Raw genomic sequence first — 17450 nt, forward strand, 5'->3', positions numbered from 1 at the left:
GCCTTTAAAGCAACACTGGTTTGAGGGATGTGACTTGTATTGAAGATTACAATACCCAGACAAGGTTGCTGTCGGATGCTTACAAACGCTTGCGTTTATATGTAGCGATAACCTCATAAATGCAGAAAGTGGTGCATCAGCATTTGAAAAACATAACCTCCTTGCTAGCCAGTGGCAATAAAGTGCTAGCTAGGTTAATTGCTTATTGTAATTGGCAAATGGAGTTCAAGAGGGGGAAAATAATTACGCGCAGTTCATGCAATGCTGGCAGAATGCTGGCGTAAGCATCACATTAGGAGGAGAGCGGGAAATTGAGTTGGCTGCCACTGTGTGATCTCCTTCACAAGTAACACAAAAGCAGCTTCCAGCCTTCTTCAGACTAAGGGTGATGCGTGCATGTAAGCTCTCCTGATTGGTTATCCCCACAATGCACTACGAACATGCTATTCACTACCATCACGTTCATGTAAGTCTGACAAATGTGACAAACAGACCATTTGCGACAGCATCTTTTGCTGAAGCGTTGACAGTTATGAAAATTTGCACACTGAAGTCCATTTGTGTGCTGATGAAGTGTAGTCTCAGGCAGTGCACGGTAAATGACAAGGTAATATTACCTTGTCGCAGAAGACTTTGATTTGGCAGTAGCCTCGGTGGACTGGGGTGCAGCTTTCCCTGTATTCATCGTAGGTGTCGATTTGCAGGTGCAGAGGCAGACCCTGTGCGAGATGGTAAAAAGGATTCTTTAAAACAGCCATTTTTGTTGTCATGGACGCCTTGCGCAAGAAACTATTCTGGTAGTTGTTGAGGTAAATGTGGTGTAATAGGGTGTATGAAAACTCTGACAACTTTTTGACTGGGGGCAATAGATTACATAATAACATGAATCAAGCTTTTTTTTTTAAGCTTTTTGCGGTTACATGCATAGTTTTTCGATATGGGTGCTGTGGGATGTATGCAGGGGGAAAGTAATGTGTGCAAAATTGCATCGATTTCCGAGGAAAACATTTTATGTACCGACAAAATGATGATGTCGTGTTGCTTTCTGATACAGCACCACATACTGGGGAGTGGTGCAATCATAGGACTACAGTTCCTTTGTGAGTACGCTGTACATTGTTATCGCTGTTTCCAGAAAAAAAGTCACAACTCTCACCTTAACACCCTTTTGGTTACTGAAGTCTGTGCTGAGACACTGCACGGCCACGTTCACCTGCGCAATAAAGGTAATTTGCCAATTCAGTAATCGTTATCGATAATTGACTTCAGTGAAGCACGAATGGAACACACAACCTACCTTGGCAGGGTTTTCGAGAGGGTTCCAATAAAAGGCAATGGCGTTGTGAGTGACCTCTTCAATCTGGCCAATAATGCCCATGCTGTTCTTCGTGTCTGCAGGAATGGTGGGCAGTGAACATCAGCATGGCGCACATTGGTGAATCTAGAACTGCATTCTCGTACGGTGCTGGCAATGCTGACGTCATTGTGCAAGTGGCACAGGCCACCAGAACTTTTCCTCAAATCATCAAACCGCACAATCTTTAACATGGCTGCTGTTAATTCCTATTCAACATCGCTTACCATTCCAAAGCTCTGATGACACTGCATTTGTACAAAGCACAAAAGTAACGTTTCTGTAGAAGGCAACACATGGGGGGGGAAGGCAACGTGCGAGGAGGGACATGAAGAATAGCATATCTTACAAAGTCCTGCCGTGTGAATGTTACGAGATGTTGGACAGGGAAATGGTGAGGAGGTACTAATGAGACTTTTACTTTGGTCCTTTCAGGTTTAAAAAGGAAAATTTATGGCATTGACAGCACAATAACAAGTGTCAATTACAGCGTAAACTTTTGGTGAGTGTGGAAGGTGATAAACACCTGGAAGCAGGCTATTCTTATTTAAATTGATGCCTGCATGGTCTAATTGTGTTCCTCGTGTCCGTGTTTGCATTCCCTATTCTTCCATGGCGAATCCCTGCCAACTAGCTAAAACTATTCATAGTTCTACGTTATTCTTCATTGCTGCTATCATACGAGAATGGCATCACCTCATATTTGACGCACACGACAAGAGAAGTGCTACTCACTTGGCATCTGTAAAGCACAGAAACAGACAGATGAGAAAAAAAAGGAACGAGTGTTAGTCTTGGAAGACGAGGAACTTGGGACATTTAATTTAGTTCACATTCCTTATCCTCCTCAAATAGCACGTACACTACTACGAGCATTACCTACCGGCATCGAGGATTCGTTGTTTGACACTGTGTTGCCGGCTGTGCCAGAACTGCCACGCTTTGATTTCATCTTCGGGAGACTTTTCTTCCCGGAACACGAGCATGATGAGGCTCTGAAAGCATGAGAAAAATCGATCAGTGAATGAGCCCCTGCAGAACATCTAATGTCCTCCCCATAGGCATGTGACATTAGTCAAAGGTGTGGACAGGGTCCTGCATTAGGAGGGGCACGATGGCCTAGGCCGGTGGCACCCTGGTGGAATTACATGAGTATATGGAATTATTGCCTGTATAGAACAGTTGCATATTGCTTAGAAATCCCATGTGGAAGTTTAACGCTGTACTACACATGTACAAAAAATTGCACCGCAACTCTCGATATAAACGCTGCGCCTTTGCAAGTTTACTTCTCTGAATATTTCTGCATTCACATCTCGTGTCATTGGAAAGCAGTCATGCTTACAAAACAGCACTGTTTTTGCAGATGCTGCCAAACAATACACTGAATCTGAGGGGACTTGTGGAATTACATGCCATGGAGGCTGGAGCTAAGATGTCAGCGAGCAATATGTGTGCATAAAAATTGGAATTAATGATCTTATTTGCACTCAGTTATGTATTTGCTTCACTGTGACACAGGTCCGTAGAGTGGTGAAGCAAACAAGTGCTTATAAGGAATACAGTGAAGCGTACCACCTGTTTCTTACACCTCTGACATTGAATTATAGAAACAAATCAGAATAATAATTACAGGACTCTCACAGGCCTTTGACGAAACACACTTCACAATTTCAAGGGTTTCAAGGACCTGTACGTACTTTGTCGAGCTGGAAGCAACAGAAAATGCACGTTGACAAAAGCAAGACAACCTGCAACTACTTAAATTTATAAATACCTGCAAATACAAAATACTATTTTGTAATATAAATAATATTATATAAGCATAACAAAACATCATTACTACAAGGTAACAAAAGTGAATATTTGAGTTAATATACAAAGCGACACAGCATAAGATCACATTTCACAACATATGAGAAGTCAAATTCAGTATCACTCTGAGCAGATGAAACTTGAACGGAAATGTCCTATTAAACTGTTCATTTACTGTCACATGTAAAATAAATGCCTGTAGGTTCTAAAGGAATCAGGATCAGCAGCAAAGAAAAAAATGCCAGGCCTGCATGGAAAGCACAGCACAGTCACAGCGAAAGCTGGAAGTGCAGCATTTCTAGATCTCGTTGGAAACTTTCTTGGGGCTACTAATACAAGTACGCTAGCAACGCACTTTATGGTATTAGCCAGTGCTGAAGTGCTATTGCCCTGCATATTATGCCTCAAAACTACTCACTTTGACTGGGGTATTTCGAAGAGGCTTGTCCGGGTCCGGGACGTACTCGAGCGTAATACCGTAGAACTGACCTGCTGGAACAAGGCGGTACACATCAAGTTCCAATCTGAAGAAGTTTCTTAGGCGCATCTAGCAACCAGATGAGCATGACTGGTGTGAGGCACATAGAAGGACAACAGTATGAATTCAAGAAAAAGCACACCTGGATGATATTTTAGTTTTAACATTCAGAGAAAGATATTTATTCAAAGTAGAGTTGGTCAGGGTACGTAGAAAGCTTGCAATGGTTTATGGCTTGGGTGAATTGGTGATGTATGGTGCGCATGCATCATGCTTCAGTGCACAGTACAATTGTGTGAATATTCAAATGTTCTATTTGAATAGCACTGTACTTGAGTCAATTCGCAAAGCACTTGTACTATCCGAACACCAGAAAACTTCATAACAAGTATTGAAATATGCACAGAGAATTACATACGTGTGCTACCTTTTGTAAAATTTGATGCACAAATAGCAAAATTAGTTTCAGTTGCCACATTGCATTTGAATTTAGCATCTATTTGAATGTGGCAAATATTCGAAAAATGTTCGATTCAATTCGTATTCGGTGTTCATTGTCCGAATTCAATTCCAAGTTGAAAATTTGATACGTAGTCGCACATCCCTAATGTGCAGTCTTCGGATTGGCTTCACTTCGAAGACTGTGTAGAAAATTGTGAGAATCAAGTAGAAAGGGTAAATGTACTCTCTTAGCCCAAATAGAGTGTGTGCCGATGAGAAAAGAAAGGCAGTTGAGAACATCGAAAGGTTAGACTGAAGTGGTAAGGATGAAATTGACAGATGTAGGAGACGTGCCAATAGAATGATGATGACAATGAAGGCGAAATAGCGAACCAGGCCAGAAGATAGCTCACCCTTGTTGATGTATGTGATCCTGTCGTCCTCTCTCCTTTGACTTGTCGAGATGGGAGACTCCAGGTAATACTTGAACCCTACATCTGATTGGCTGCAGAAATATGAAAGGATGTGGGTCAGAGGTGGATCATCATCAAATTGATTCTGTACACCTGTGCGCAATGTCAATAGCAGCTGTATGATGATTTTTGTGTTTTTAAGGAGATACCGGAGTAGGACTGATAGGCGGGCAAGTTGGAACTTATCCATCTTTGCGCAGCGCACAAAATTGACAAGGCACACAAGAGAAGAGGACGGGACAAGCACTGATCTAACCACTGTTGTTAGATGTAACAACTGTGAGTTGTTAGATCAGCGCTTGTCCCGTCCTCTTCTCTTGTGTGCCTTGTCAATTTTGTGCGCTGTGCAATGAGAGATACAGGAGACTGCTATGTATCAATATCATAAACACAATGAAAGCAAAGGACTGGGCTTCTTGTTAAAGCTAAAGTGTAAGCTAATGTTTGATTTTTCAGACACCCCAGACATGAAGTTGAAGAAAATGGGTAGTCTGAAAGATAAAAAACAAAAAAACGGACGAAAGTATGTCCTTTTACTCCCTCAATGGTTCAGATCACCACAGCCATTTTCAAAAGGGCCCTGATATGCAAGTAAGAAGTAAATATAACCTCATTATAACAAAGTCACATTTGACACGAAAATAACTTCTTTATATCCGAAACTTCGTTATAAACGTGCATTCATAACATTGTACCTATGACAAGACTACTTTTCATTTACTTCGTTGTAACCGATAATTCGTTATATCCGTGTTCGTTATATCGAGGTTTGAGTTAAACCCAAGATTGTTCAAGAAAGGTCTCTCAGCATACTCTCAATTCTACCATTAGGTCGAACATATGGTACATCTTGAGATTAAAAGAATGAAGTGCTGTTTGGTTGGCAGCAGGCACAGCACCAGGACTGTGGGAGGTAAAGGGGGGCAGCTCCCTTCCTAAAGTTTTATTCACCCAGTTCGACCCCCCTCGTGGATTCTTCTACTCAAACCTCATTATAACAAAGTTACATCTTACACGAAAATAACTTCGTTATATCCGAAAATTTGTCATAAATATTTCTAACACTGTGTGTATTGCAAGGCTATTCTTAATTTACTTCGTTATAACCGATGTTTTGTTATATCCGTGTTCGTTATATCGAGGTTTCAGTGTAGTTTGCCTGAAACTGGCCCTCTAGTTGGTCCTTTCAATTCAGAAGTGCCCCATCCCCTGTCCATCAGAGTAGGGGCAAGGGCACCTGTGCCGACAGCATGGGAATGCCACTTACATTTTTGGTATTTGAATCTTGTCGGCATCGGATGCCCGACTGAACTCTTGCCACGATCGTCGCATAGACTGCGAGCTGCCTGGCCGACTCCCACTGCTTGTTGTGCCATTGGTTTGCTCGGGAGAGGCAAGGATTTGCGGTTGCCCGATGTCGTAGTCGAACATCTGCAAGAACGTTGAGGATAGCAGCATGAATGGTGTTCTGTGTGGTCCCGCTAAACAACAGAGAGGTTTTCCGAACCACAGCGTGGCACAGGAACATTAATCTGTTTCTTGCTGCTCTTGTCAAAGGAAAAGAAAATGGTCACTATACATTTAGACAATAGAGTACACTCTCAGTAAATAGAAATCTCTTAGACACAATTGCTGCTTAAACGAAAACAACTGCCTCTAATACGATTGCTTTTGTGCTTGAATCCTGCAGCCCTGTTCATCTCTCAGTAAACGGAACTCCTGTTAAATAGAATATATCTTCCTGGTCCCTTCAGGTTCCGTTTAATGAATCTACTTATGTTCTGCAACAGCAGCTAGAGCATTTTCATTTTATATGTAACAACCATGCATTAGTTCAAGTATTTATCAAAAATATTGTTTGTAGCTCAAGAGGAAACAGAATCATGAAGAAAGGATAATAGTTGTGTACTGTTGTTGATGCCAGTAACACAGGGCGGTGCTACAGGGGCTGTTGCAGTAAAGATTATCATCATCATCACGTCTGTGTCTGGTGTTCCGGTGCATAAAATTGTGTGGCTAATAGTGCACGACTCCATACCATGGAACAACATCATGTGTGTCTCGCACGCGCGAAGCTTAATGGGATGAATTTAGGTAACCATGCATGACCGCACTAGATGCACCTAATTCACTTATAACTGGAACTTCTGCTGTAATAGTAGAACGTCTAAGCACAATAGTACAAAGTGTGTATGTTACCTGTTGCAGGCCTGTTGACTCCCTAGGCGTCATGGTCGCCTCGCCTATCCCCGAGTCGGGTGAAGGCAGGTCGACGGTGAGCATACCGCTCTTGTAACCGTTCACAACCGCCGAGCCATTTTGGCGGATGTAGCGGTCCACGAACCCCGGCTCGGGTTCGACGTACGTGCCTGTGGCGCCACCTGCGCCGCCAGCCGCTACAGCGGCTGCCACTAGGTGTTGTTGCTGCCGCACTACCTGCGTGTACTGGTCGGTGCCTGTGGTCGTCGCCGCCGCGTAATAGTCCACCGCGGCGCCGGGCCTGCGATGCAAAGAGGCGTGTGTTTAGCTTGCAGCATGTTTCATCATCATCATCATCAATATCATCAGCCTGACTACGCCCACTGCAGAGAAAAGGCCTCTCCGATGTTTCTCCAATCAACCCGGTCCTGTGCTTCCTGCGGACACGTTATCCCCGCAAACTTCTTCATCTCATCTGCCCACCTAGCTTTCTGCCTCCCCCCTCGTGCACTTGAAATCCAGTCTGTTACATTAAGTAGCAGCATGTTTGGCGTTCACCATGCATGCCAGCAGTGATTACACTCCTGCGCCAACTGCGCCAGAGTGCGCCAAATTGTATTTACTGCGCCATCCTGATAATATCGACGAGATTTGCGCCAAACTGCGCCAAAGTTTCGGGATTGGGGGCGTCTATGACCGGCAATCGCACCATCGGCGCGTCAGAACATGTGCAGCTCGATCGTGGGGTTGCCAATAAAGTCGCAATCATGGACCAAGAATTATTCCGCTGAATAAATAGCGCTCGCGCGTGCGTTCCGAGTAAGCCACGATGTCATGCACGGTGCCGACGCAGCTTCTGTACTGCAAGTCGGCTCCACAGCAAAACGCGCTCTCCGCAGAGGCTCGTGACGTCTAGGCCTATCGGTAGCGAGAAAGTGCGACGGCGATTCATCGCCGGACGTCGTCTGTTCCAGAAACTCTGCTGATAGCTCGTTTCAAGCGTCGCACGGCACGTAAGGAAAGCAATGTTCAGTAATAACTACATGAGTGCCGCTAAAATGTCTGTCACTTCTGTTTCCGGACATCGCGGAATGAAATCTGGGATCGCTCGCAGTAGATATATGGGACAATATCGAATTTTCCTTGCTTCGCGTTTATGGAAGAGCACGCGAACGGTGGAAACGCGTTGACACTTTTCCTCAGATATACTTTATCCATGGATCTTCATCCAGAACAGCTTTTTCGTAATTCCTTCCGCCAGCACGTCCGAGTTTGTAATCACTCTGGAGTAAATACCCCCTAAAAGGCCCTGCCCTTTAGAGCTCACGTGCTAGGGTTCCAATTCGAATTTTTTGCTTGCTTTTTTTTAAAATGTCATCTCATTAGTAAAGTCATTCCTGGTCGGAGCAGCCGCAAATGCGCAGCTGTCATTAGCGGGCCCGTCGCTGACGGCCCACAGTGAAGCGGCTACGCCATGTTACACGTCCGCTCGCTTTCGGGGTCAATAGCTAACGATTAAAAAAACTAAGTTGAGTGAAGAAATGAATGCGATACCAAAAATGTATTGTGAAACGAAGTAAGACTAGCAGCTAACTCTTTTGGATCCGATCTAACTCAACAAAACGGCGTCAAGGGAATATGGCCCCTCCAGGAACGCCTCTTGCTCGCAGTTTATCCCCGAAGTCGAGCCGTCTCCTGAGATAGGCGCGCGCAGGCCCTTCGAACGATCCCCCCCCCCCCCCCCTTCCGCTCCCCTGGCGTCCCGTCATGCTCCTTACGAAAGACCGAGCAGGGGCGTAATGTGTAACCGTTCAAACCGCTGAGTTCCCGAGATGTAGCGGTCCACGACCCCGGCTCCGGGTAAAATCGGCTCCAAAGTGCGGTGCTCCCAAACGCCACCTGCGCCGCCAGCGCTACAGCGCTGCCATGGTCGCCTAGAGTGTTGTTGCTGGCACCATACCTCGCGTTACCTGCGTACGGTGCCACTAGTGTACTCCTGCGTGTTACGCCCTGCGTCGCCGCCGCGTAATAGTCCACCGCGGCGCCGGGCCTGCGATGCAAAGAGGCGTGTGTTTAGCTTGCAGCATGTTTCATCATCATCATCATCAATATCATCAGCCTGACTACGCCCACTGCAGAGAAAAGGCCTCTCCGATGTTTCGCCAATCAATCCGGTCCTGTGCTTCCTGCGGACACGTTATCCCCGCAAACTTCTTCATCTCATCTGCCCACCTAACTTTCTGCCTCCCCCTCGTGCCCTTGGAATCCAGTCTGTTACATTAGTAGCAGCATGTTTGGTGTCCACCATGCATGCCAGGGATTGGAGTCACTGTATAATCGCTAAAATGAACTACATTGTCTTTTGAGGGAGCCATAGACTTAGTCTACCAAGTTCTAGGAAATTTCGTTGAGCCAATGTGACCAAAATACAAAAAAAAAGAAAACGCTTTGAAATCCATGACATCACCATCGGAGATTTTTGGCGGAAAATTTAAAGTGTGAAACTTTTTGGCATTGATTTTCTCATCTACTAATAAACCCATGGTGGTTAAATTAACGACACTAGAGTTCTCAGAGTATAATTTGTCAGTCTAAACCAATTTATTGTTTCGCTTTAGTGTCCCTTTAAACAGAGCCACGGACAAGTGATGCGTGACCCGCGCGACATTCACCTGTAGTATTCCGAAGCGCTGCTGGAGTACACGGGTCTGGGCGGGCTACTGCCGCCCGAGAAGGCGCTCGTGGTCAGCACACTAAACAGGTCGCCGCCGTAGGGCTGCGCCGGCTGCACGGTGGCGAACACGGGTGAGTAGGGACTCTTGGGTTCGAGCAGATCGTCCGACTTGGTGCCTTCGATGGCCTCCTGCTTGATGGTGATCACTGTGGCGCACACTTCCTCGGCCTTTGGCTCTCCGCTTAGGGCGGCATTCACGAGCGAGTCCGCGCACGTGCCCCCTCCGCCGGCGTCCGGCACTTCGGCCTTGGGCAGGAAGATGTCCTCCTTGCGGGACGCGATGACGTCCTCCGCCATCTGCACCAGGGCCGGCGACACGTGGCCGCTCTTGACCACCGTCGTGGGCGGCGAAGATGCGGATGTGGCCGGCACGGTCACGGCGTGCCTGCGCGACCGGCGAGACATCAGTTGGCGTAGTTTGGTTTCCCTAAAAGGGGCAACTACTCGTACCAAAACTGCAACGCCATGGGGCAGTGGCACACCGGGCCCGTGCCTCCACCCCCCCTCCCCCGAACTTTTTTGTTCTCCCATGGGATACAGAGCGCAAAATGACACACCCACCACACTAACCTGCCCGGACCCAATGTCGGATCAAGAGCGTGCCCCTCCTCCCCCCCCCCCCACATGGTTCCATCCCCCCCCACCCACCCAAAAGAAACCTGCCGACGTGCTAAATCCAACAAATTCTGCCTACGCCACTGAAGGTTATGTCGCTGCGTCGTCCTCAGTTGAACCTGTAAGTCTATTTCTGCTCCGTAGGTAAGTACCGGTAAGATGCAGCTGTTATATACCTTCCTCTTGAGAGATAGTGGTAGACACCATTCATGATTTGATAAGCTTGCCAAATCGTTATTTCACTCTCATGGCCGGCTCCGCGGTTACTACCTGTTAGACGTACTCCTTTACAACTTCCAGTCTCGCCACCTACGCGAAGCGCTGTTCTCTGCCATACATTACTTTAGTTTTATGCTTCTACTCTTCTACTTTCGGTTCAGTAATCAAGAATCGTCTCCCGCGTTACTCATCAATGCATTTATCAGCGAATCGCAGGTTACAAACTCTCCATGTGAAAACTCCTGTAAACACGCGGTGAATGCATTAGAGAGATCTTTCCCTGTCGTACGCTGTGAACTTGTTGGAGCTTTTATAGACAAAAGTACATCCGTTTTATATAGACCGCGTATGGACAAGTGAATTGCACACATTACAACTTTTGTCAACAGACAGTCACTGAATGATACACCATAATGACTTCGTTACAAATAGTTTTACTGGCTTTGTATGCATGCACAAAGAACAAGTATGCACAATGGCAGGGCAGTCTATTGAGAGCCTACACAATCTATATATACTTTTCATAACGATTAACTGTAGCTGGTAGGCACGGTTCGTCGAGGCAATAAGGTGATGTGCGGGTGACGTCACTCACGTCCAAATCTCCGGCAGGGTGACGGCGCCCTGGAGTTGCTGTTGCTGCTTGAGCGCTCCGGCGTACTCGTACATAAGCGCCTGCTCCTCGTGGATGTTGAGCATGGCAGTGGTGGCCGCCGTGAGCGGGTGGTCGTAGTATTGGCGCCACGCGGCCGCCGTGACGCCGCCCGCCTGGCCGTTGGCCGCAGCCACAGCTTCACCGTCCTGCAACGCACGCAATCGATTACAGGTCCCTCTAATGGCAACCGTCTTCGGTTATAGGAACGGGAAGAGTGCTTTGAAAGAAAACAAAAATGCGGGTGGGGAGAGGGTGGTTGGGAGAGCCACTGTGTCTGCCATCTTTCCTGCTTTGATTCTTAAACCTCATAATATGCTTAGTTTCAAACTGAGTACATGACGGAAATAAACAGCGCAACCTTTGAGACATATTCGTAGGCATAGAAAAGCCTTCGATCGCAATTTGCATCATGCTTTTTCCCGATTCACAAGGCCGTCGAGCACGCCGTTCCGTCCCCGTCGCAACACCGGCGTGCGGCAGGACACAGCGTTTTCTTCCCGGTGTCTCCTGAAAAGTGGCACGGCGGCGACGTTACAGGGTCACGGTCAACGCCACCGTCGTGCTATACTTTTTAAAGGCGAAACGGGCGGTGGTATACTCGACATTGTCAAACTCCGCCATTTGTCAACCATGATTGGCCCAGAGTGCTGCTACGGCCTCTCTGATTGGCTTAAAATGCCGCCATTACGAAATACGACAATATGGCGGTATTTGAGTGTCCAGAATATATAGCGCCCCGGCATAGAAACGCCTTCTATTTATGAACGCCGATGGCGCAGCGGTGGCGGGACGGGGTATTTGACGTCTGTCTGCGTGAGGCCTAACAAACGCGTTAGGCCTAAGCTAGGAGGAGAGAGGAAGGCGTTCTCAAAACAAGCTTTAAGAAGGTGCCGCTTTTACAGTTGCAGTATAAAGGGAGATTAAAGGACAAAGATAGAGATAAAAGAAGGAGGGGGAGGGTGACACACGTCACGTGATTGTACACGCACCTGCAGGACCATGGTGGGCCCCGAAGCCGACATGCGCTGCCCGGCGTCAGGTAGCACGAGCGCAGCCAGCTGCTGCTGCTGGTCGGGTCCCTCGACCAGCACCAGGGCCACGTTCTTGACGCACGCCTCGTCGTCGTCCGGGTCACCGGTGACGCCGACCACAGTTCCTGTCGCGCCGCCGACAAGGTTTGCCGCCGCCGCCGCTACGGCCTCGACTTCGCTGCCGGTGACCACCGACGAAGACGCCTCCTGCGGCTGCAAGAACACCACGACATATGTGCGATGTTTGAAAAAAAAAAAAGCGCTCGCCGGTGCAGTACTTTGGTTTGGGCTAATCAGTTTATTCTCGGACTTTTTATCTTGACTCGTTGGTGATTGGGGACTGCACTACACTGACGGGGCAACATGTATACTTTTCAACATTTGCGGCGGGCGAACCGTATGTCGACGCAGCTTTTTGATTTTTTTTTTAATTAAAGACTTGATGGTTTGCCTGTGTCACTTCAGCGCACGCAGCATACGGTTCGGCCGCCGTATACGCGGGATAACTTCTGCTCCGTTACTGTACAGTCAGTTGTTAAAAGAATTTAAGCACGGCTAACTCAGAAAGAGAGAAAGGAAAGAGGAAGGAAGGAAGGAAAACGGGAGAGAGGAAAGACAGAGATGTTAACCAGTTTGGCATAACCGGTATGCTACCCTGCACAGGGGGAAGGGATGGGGGAGATTGAAAGAAGAAAGAGGGATGTTAACAAAAAGAAAGCTCCACTTGGCTACCCTGTGCAAAAGACAAGCTTCTATGACCACACTTCAAAGTCATTAAGACTATAGCAATGCCTGACTAATGCTCAAAACAGTCTCAGGTTGTTCTCAATGCATGCGTCAATTCAGAGGAGGCCGGCCGACACGCACTTTACTTACAGCAGCATTGTTCCTGATGAGAGCGCTGTTCACATAAGATCACTGTTCCTAGAGCACCGTCCCTGTTAGAGCACTGTTCCTATGAGAGCGTGCTCCTACGACAGCACGTTCCCTGTCCTTATAATAGAAACGTGCACTCAATGCACACCTTCAAAGCCACAACAGGCGGCTTCGCACTCGAAAACTCAGAACAATAGGCACTGCACGTATATAATAAGCGCTACGCAACCCACTTTCCTCCGTCATTTTCAGCCGTGACACTGTTCTTAACAACAAAATAACCGTCTTTTGATTCTACTTCGCAGGGCTTACTATATTTGTATAGCGTCGTGCATACATTCGACAGTCGCCTTTCCTTTCGTGGGCGCTTTTCTCACGAACAGCGCCATTATTAAGAGTAGGTGGTCGATTAGATGATCGACTGATAGCAGCTATAGCGTACGCTATTGACGGTATATGCGCAGAAGATGTTCTTTTTTTCCGCTATTGCGCATGGGTTCCTATCGTACGCAGCGGGCGCTTATCTTGTCAGGCCATCGCGTGGTCCTGCAATCGCACTGCGCGTGACTTGTGTGGGCCGCGAATAACAGGCGGTAAATCACCGCAGCGCACTTCTGCCTGTTATGGCGCATGGGCATCATAGGCGTGAAAGCAAGAAAAATCCCATTCACGAGGATCCGCGTGTTCAGTGATTGCGCGCGCTGCCATTTGGCCATGCCGGTGTCGTAGGGTAAAACGTCCAGACTAAGTTGGATTGGATTCGATAAACTTTTATTTGGTCCTCCAAAACACAGATCAATATGTCGCGGCCGCTCCCACGCTAAGTTGTTGAGACAGTTTTATTGTGCTGAGGATCGACTTTTGACGAGAAAGACTCAGCGGACCTTGGGTAAGTGTACTACTCAACTGATAAGTGCGGCAAGTTGGGCAGGTTGGTAAAGTTGCATTACTTCGACTGGGTAGCGCAAAAACACGGAACAAAAGATAGAGACAGCACAAGCGCTAACTTCAAAGCACGTTTATTTTGGAACAAGCAATTTTGGTAGCGCTTGTGCTGTCTACGTCTCTATCTTTTGTTCCGTGTTTTTGCGCTACCCAGTCGAAGTAATACTACTCAACATAGTTTCGGCATCTTTCGGTAAAAAAAAAAGGTGTCAGAAATTCGTCGTAAACGTAATAAAGAAGGCAAGGCGAACATGGGACAGAGGGGAAGTGACAACGCAAACGCCGTTTGTGTTGCCTTCTTTTACGATGGGTCGTTACCGTTTAGATCAGCGTTTTGTCGTTCAAATGAGCCGAGAAGCGGTCAAAGGAATCGTGCCAAGTTTTAGTGAAGCTTGTTACTGGTCTAGTTGGTACACTGTATACTCTGTTGGGCGTCTTACTCGCACGCGGGAAGTTCCAGTTTGCTCGTCAGATTTCTAGGGCTGAGGAAGGACTCTGAATGAGGAAAAGTCAGCAGCCATTGGGCATGTGTTTTGTGCATGATTTCGGCTTCTTTCGAATACCAAGGCTAGCACACGGTGCGAGACTAGAGGCGCACTTGTCATCATGGGAACGGCTTTCTACTGCACTAGTACCCGAACAATGCAACACGCGTGCGTGGCTTTTGCGCATAACGTTGAGTTGACGTTGTTCAGCTGACTGTCACTTTCTTTTTTTATCTGGCCATAGCTAATGTAATTGACTGGTCGCTCAGTGGAAGACGTTCCATGCTGTCATGTATCTTGCTTACACAGCTCTTTTTTTTATTTCTTTGCGATGCATGCCTGAATGTGCCAGGCTGCTAGACATGCCAGTACCATAAGATGACGGCCACGATGACTCCTGTAACATCTGGCCTGAATGCAGTCCTGGCAGATCAATTCCTGTACTAATAGGCGTGCATAGTAAAGCGTAGATTAAGTTCATCTGTGGCAAATTCGAGTAACACAATGGGCATTTTGTCCGCAATCCCTACTGCCGCCAGGGTCGACTGCGACGTGCCGTTCGCCAATTGCGTAATACGTGACGTTTCTGCGCAGGTCACATGACCCCGCGCTTCCGACGTGGAAGTACGCACTCGCCCTCGACAATAGACTCGCCCTCGGATAAGGTCTAAGCATAGGCGACGGTGTCCTCTGTATAAAAGAAGTATGGTTCTTAAAGAGTCATTGTTCAGCTGGTTGTATTGGGAAGGGTGTGTGGATTTTGTGGGAGCCCGAAAGACGCGATAAAGACGTCCAGTTTTCGGACTTTGTATACCGTGCAAGACGCGTTAGTCCTGCAGTTAATCCAGCTCGACAATGCAATAACGAAAGCGTCAACTCGCGCAGTAAATGTTGTGCAAATGCATCGTGCAGCTCTTACATCGTGGGCGGCTAGTTCGCCGATGGGCTCGGGTGCCTGTAGCGCCGCTAGGGTGGTCCCCGAGGTGCCGGGCAGCACGACCAGGGCATGCGCGGTTCCGCCACCTCCTCCTCCTCCTGCGCCACCCTCCGCTGGGGCGCCACTGTATCGGGGAGAGAGAGAAAAGAAAGAAGCAAAGGTCAACGCCGTGCCTGTGCAAAGCGTCGCGCGCAAGTTCGTGTACAGAGATGCATATATCCTGTATACACAGATACATATACTATAGAGTATCATAGACGTGCCCAAGATTTGACTTGGCGCTTTTAGATAACTAAGGGGGGGGGGGGGCTAAGGAGATGACCACTGATGATCTTGCATAATGTGATGTGCTTCGAAGCACATCTATAGTGTAGGGACCACAAAATCTCCATTTCAACTCCCAAATTAGCGAAGTTGGGCAGTATTACAGTGTATGAGATATCGAGCTTTGCGAACCTTCGCAGGGGTCTTCGCTCCCGTGTTTCCACCGGGCCGAACGGTTAATGAACGTTTTATGAAAGGCTCCAAGAGGCTTCCACTATACGCTGCCGGGTTAACGTACTCTAGCTCCAGCAACGCGTATACGAAAACTCCTGGGCGGCCATCTTGCTTTTTGCTGCGGGATCGTTGTAAACACAGTGCCTCATGCTTCCGGTTCCCAACGCGGTGTCTCTTGGGAGGCTTTAACGTAACCATCCGAGCGATCGTTGCTCTCCATACGTTGGCCATGTGTGTGGTTGTTTCAGAAGCGTCTCACAAGTTAAAAAATAACGAAAAAAAAAAGAATGAGACAGAGAGATGAAGAGTCCCGTTCAAGGTTAAAAGATGTCTTCCGCGATTATGGTTCCTGTAAGACCGGCGCATTAATCTCCCTGCCAGCCCCAGAGCTAATACTAATTAGTGGGGGTTGGTCGCCGTGTAACAAGTCACTTCCTGATTAATGATCCAGTTCGCCGAGGTCGTCAGTTTTTCCGCTGGCCCGCTCTCTCGCGAAAGTGGCGTCCACGTAGGTAGGTTCGGTCCTTCTTCGTCTGAACCATTTATAACCAGCGTGCGGTGTAAGTTGTAAAAATGGTTAGCCGGGCCCGTTCATTTGCAGCTTTAGATTGTGCGCGCATCTGTGAAGCCGCGTGCGTGCGGGTATGGTGGCTCGCTTCTTTGGTGTTTCTAGATTCAAATAATTAAATGACAGTATTCTTTATTTCTTATTTCCTGGGTATGCAACGACGTATTTAGGGTTACGACCGAAAGTTGAAATCACTCGCGGACACTCATTCAAAAGATCATCTTGGTAGGAGCAAGATTTCTTAAACGCTAAAAACACTTTTATAGTAAGATTGATGGTGGTCTCGAAAATGCTGTTGTCCTTACTTCATTTCGCCCGCTACTGCTCTCAAGGAGATACAGGAGTGTTAAAGACACCTATTGTGCGACACTAACTGTTCTTCAGTTCTTTTGACTCCCCGAATGAACTGTGCGGTTCAATCTGATACACCAGCGCGGCAAGCGCACTCCGTTGGAGGAGTAAGAGCACCCATTCGACGTGGGAGTCATTTGTAAGTTCTAGCAGTTATACTCTCCTAAAAAAAAGAAAAAAAGAGCCGCCAGCATCGCCTCTGCTTCTAGAATATGCGGAGCATGCGCGAATGAGATTCCGTCCTGTTGTGACACACTAGCTGGGTATGCGCACCCCTTCGTTCGAGGAGTAAGAAAACTGACCAGCACAAGACTCATTTATGAAGGACAGCAGTTACTCTCCTGTAAAGGGTGTCAAAAGTGCTCTGGGAGTGCTTTCGACACGTTTTAAAGAAAGGTGTCGCCATTTCTAGAAGTGACGATACCTCTTCTAGAAGCTTCGAGGAGTAAGAGAACACTCCAACATGGGAGTAATTTCTGAGGTACAACAGTTACTCCCTTATAAGGGCTATCAAAAGCACTCTTTCAGGGTGCTTTTGACACCGCTTACATAAGCTTGTCACCCTTTTTTAAAAGCAATGACACCCTTCTAGAAGCAAAGGTATGTCTTTGCTTCTAGAAACTATACAGTTGCGTAGATGAAGAAATTCCGTCCTTTTTACGTTGACCGGGCCCATTCGGCCGCGAGGTGGGCGGGCGGCTCGAACATTTTCGGGCGGACAGTTTCACCTCGCCCAGAGTGAACTCTCGCGAAGTGCCATTTGTTTGCGTACGCAT

At 47.5% G+C, this 17450-nt stretch overlaps 1 protein-coding gene across 2 annotated transcripts in view; it reads right to left on the reverse strand.

The window, feature by feature from the left end:
• The window catches only part of LOC119407301 (protein grainyhead), a 160895-nt gene that overhangs the window by 15964 nt on the left and 127481 nt on the right, over nt 1-17450 (reverse strand). The window contains exons 2-13 of one of the 2 annotated variants that reach the window (XM_037674205.2): nt 15240-15381; nt 11973-12227; nt 10924-11129; nt 9433-9879; nt 6761-7061; nt 5829-5992; nt 4502-4593; nt 3588-3661; nt 2238-2349; nt 1298-1392; nt 1157-1213; nt 618-719 (exon numbers count right to left, since the gene is read on the reverse strand). In XM_037674205.2, coding sequence (XP_037530133.1) covers nt 618-719; nt 1157-1213; nt 1298-1392; nt 2238-2349; nt 3588-3661; nt 4502-4593; nt 5829-5992; nt 6761-7061; nt 9433-9879; nt 10924-11129; nt 11973-12227; nt 15240-15381 — 2047 coding nt within the window. The remainder of the gene's footprint in view (nt 1-617; nt 720-1156; nt 1214-1297; nt 1393-2237; nt 2350-3587; nt 3662-4501; nt 4594-5828; nt 5993-6760; nt 7062-9432; nt 9880-10923; nt 11130-11972; nt 12228-15239; nt 15382-17450) is intronic. The other variant, XM_037674206.2, reaches the window with a different exon arrangement.

This window comes from Rhipicephalus sanguineus, chromosome 10 (assembly GCF_013339695.2).
Source record: "Rhipicephalus sanguineus isolate Rsan-2018 chromosome 10, BIME_Rsan_1.4, whole genome shotgun sequence".
In the NCBI taxonomy this organism is placed as follows: Eukaryota; Metazoa; Arthropoda; class Arachnida; order Ixodida; family Ixodidae; genus Rhipicephalus; species Rhipicephalus sanguineus.